The sequence below is a fragment of the Pygoscelis adeliae genome, unplaced genomic scaffold (genome assembly GCF_000699105.1).
Source record: "Pygoscelis adeliae isolate BGI_AS28 unplaced genomic scaffold, ASM69910v1 Scaffold472, whole genome shotgun sequence".
NCBI lineage: Eukaryota > Metazoa > Chordata > Aves > Sphenisciformes > Spheniscidae > Pygoscelis > Pygoscelis adeliae.
The window spans coordinates 54,153-55,765 of record NW_008824239.1 but is presented as its reverse complement, the minus strand read 5'-3'; the positions used below and the strand labels follow the sequence as shown (position 1 = coordinate 55,765).

The 1,613-nt window shown below is 58.3% G+C and overlaps 1 protein-coding gene across 1 annotated transcript in view; it reads left to right on the top strand.

Moving 5' to 3' along the window:
* The window catches only part of ADIPOR1 (adiponectin receptor 1), a 5,664-nt gene extending 5,204 nt beyond the window's left edge, over positions 1-460 (top strand). Inside the window, exon 6 of the mRNA XM_009335106.1 lies at positions 32-460. Within this exon, the coding sequence (XP_009333381.1) occupies positions 32-341 (310 nt within the window). The 3' untranslated portion in view covers positions 342-460. The remainder of the gene's footprint in view (positions 1-31) is intronic.
* Positions 461-1,613: the final 1,153 nt, after the last annotated feature.

Sequence of the window (1,613 nt, the reverse complement as noted above, 5' to 3'; positions counted from 1 at the left end):
CAGCCAGACCTTGAGCGGCTGCTGCGAGCAGGCAGGGCAGGCCAAAGTACGGGGTGGAAAACGCTGCCTGGGAGCAACGCGGGGGACGAAGCGGAGCTCGGAGGACGGTCCTAAGGCGGTGCAGAAGCAGCGAGGAGGAAGAGGAGGAGGCGTTCCCGGTGTTGCTTTGTCCCCTTTGGTCTGGTCTAAAGGGCTTTTTCGCTTCCCTGCAGTTTCAGTCGCATCAGATCTTCCACGTGCTCGTGGTGGCTGCGGCCTTCGTCCACTTCTACGGGGTGTCGAACCTGCAGGAGTTTCGCTACGGACTCGAAGGGGGGTGCACAGACGACTCTCTCCTCTGAGGGTGCCCGATTTTAGTACAAGCTTCCTAAGTGCTTTTTAAACTCTGTCTTTGCTAAAATCAAAGGAAGACTCAAAACTGTTTGGGGTTGTTGGTTGGTTGGTTGTTTTTTTTTTTTTTTTAAGGGGGGGGGGGGGGAAAGAAAAAGCAAAGTTGTCGACCAAATCCTCACCCCCTTCCCCACGCACTTTGCTGGGGCTGAGGGGAGGCGACGCAGGCGCCGGCAGCCAGCCCTGCCGCGGCCTCGCCTCCTCCAGACAGCGTTTCAGCTGCACCGGGGTCGTCCGACCTTCCCAGGCATGCCGCTTTCCGAAAGCAAAGGGCGCGGGTACCCCGCTCCCGGCACAGCCGAGCACCCCCTCCCCGAGCTCACCGCCGGAGCGAGCAGAGTCACGCACTACCAGGCCCCGGGGCCAGAGATTTTTTGCATATCCCTCGCAGCAGAGCCGCCTTGCTGGGGGCAGCTCTGCGGCCCCCAGTGCTGCTGCCCAGGGCACAGGCACAGATTCAAGTAACTTAAGTTTTAATTGTCTTTTTTTTTGTTTGTTTGTTTGTTTGTTTTCCTTGACAAAGTAATGTAAACATAAATGAGAGAATATTTAATATTTAATACTAAGCTTTAAAAAGACTTGCTGCCACCGCAGTGTACTCGGCTCCCTCGCTGTCTGTGGTAGTAAAGGAAGGACAGTGTGTTAGGGGAATGTAGAGCCGCTGTAGCTGATTGAAATAAAAAGGTCAATAGTTCAGTGTCGTGCTGCTGGTGTCCGTCTCGTTTTTTTGGGGTGGGTGTAGAGAAGCTGCTCGGGGTGTGGGCTGCTTCTGGGGAGAGGGCTCCGAGCACCCCCCAGGAGCGTGTCCCCTCCAAGGCTGAACGGTGGGAGCACCCGTGAGGGGCAGCGGGATCCGCCCGGCCGCGGCAGCGAGGCTGGACAGCCCCAAGGGCCAAAATAAAACACGGGAACCTCTTGGGTGTTGCGGAGATGAGAGGGGAGGAAACGCTTCCCCGGCCGGGCGAAGGCTTCCCTCCTGGGATCAGCGAGGGTGAGGAGGTGAGACACGAGCCGCCTGCGCATCTTTTCGAGATGCCGCAACCCGGTCGGCGTGTGGGGAGTGAAGGGACACCCCTAAACCTTGCGCAGAAGCGTGTGACCATCCGGCGCAGGCGGTCAAGGGGGATTAGAGGGGAAGAGCTGAGCTGAGCAAAGCTCCTCTCGGGCAGCTGAAGCCCGTCACCTTAGAGAGGGGTGAGGGAGGAGCATCTGGGAGGGCCGCC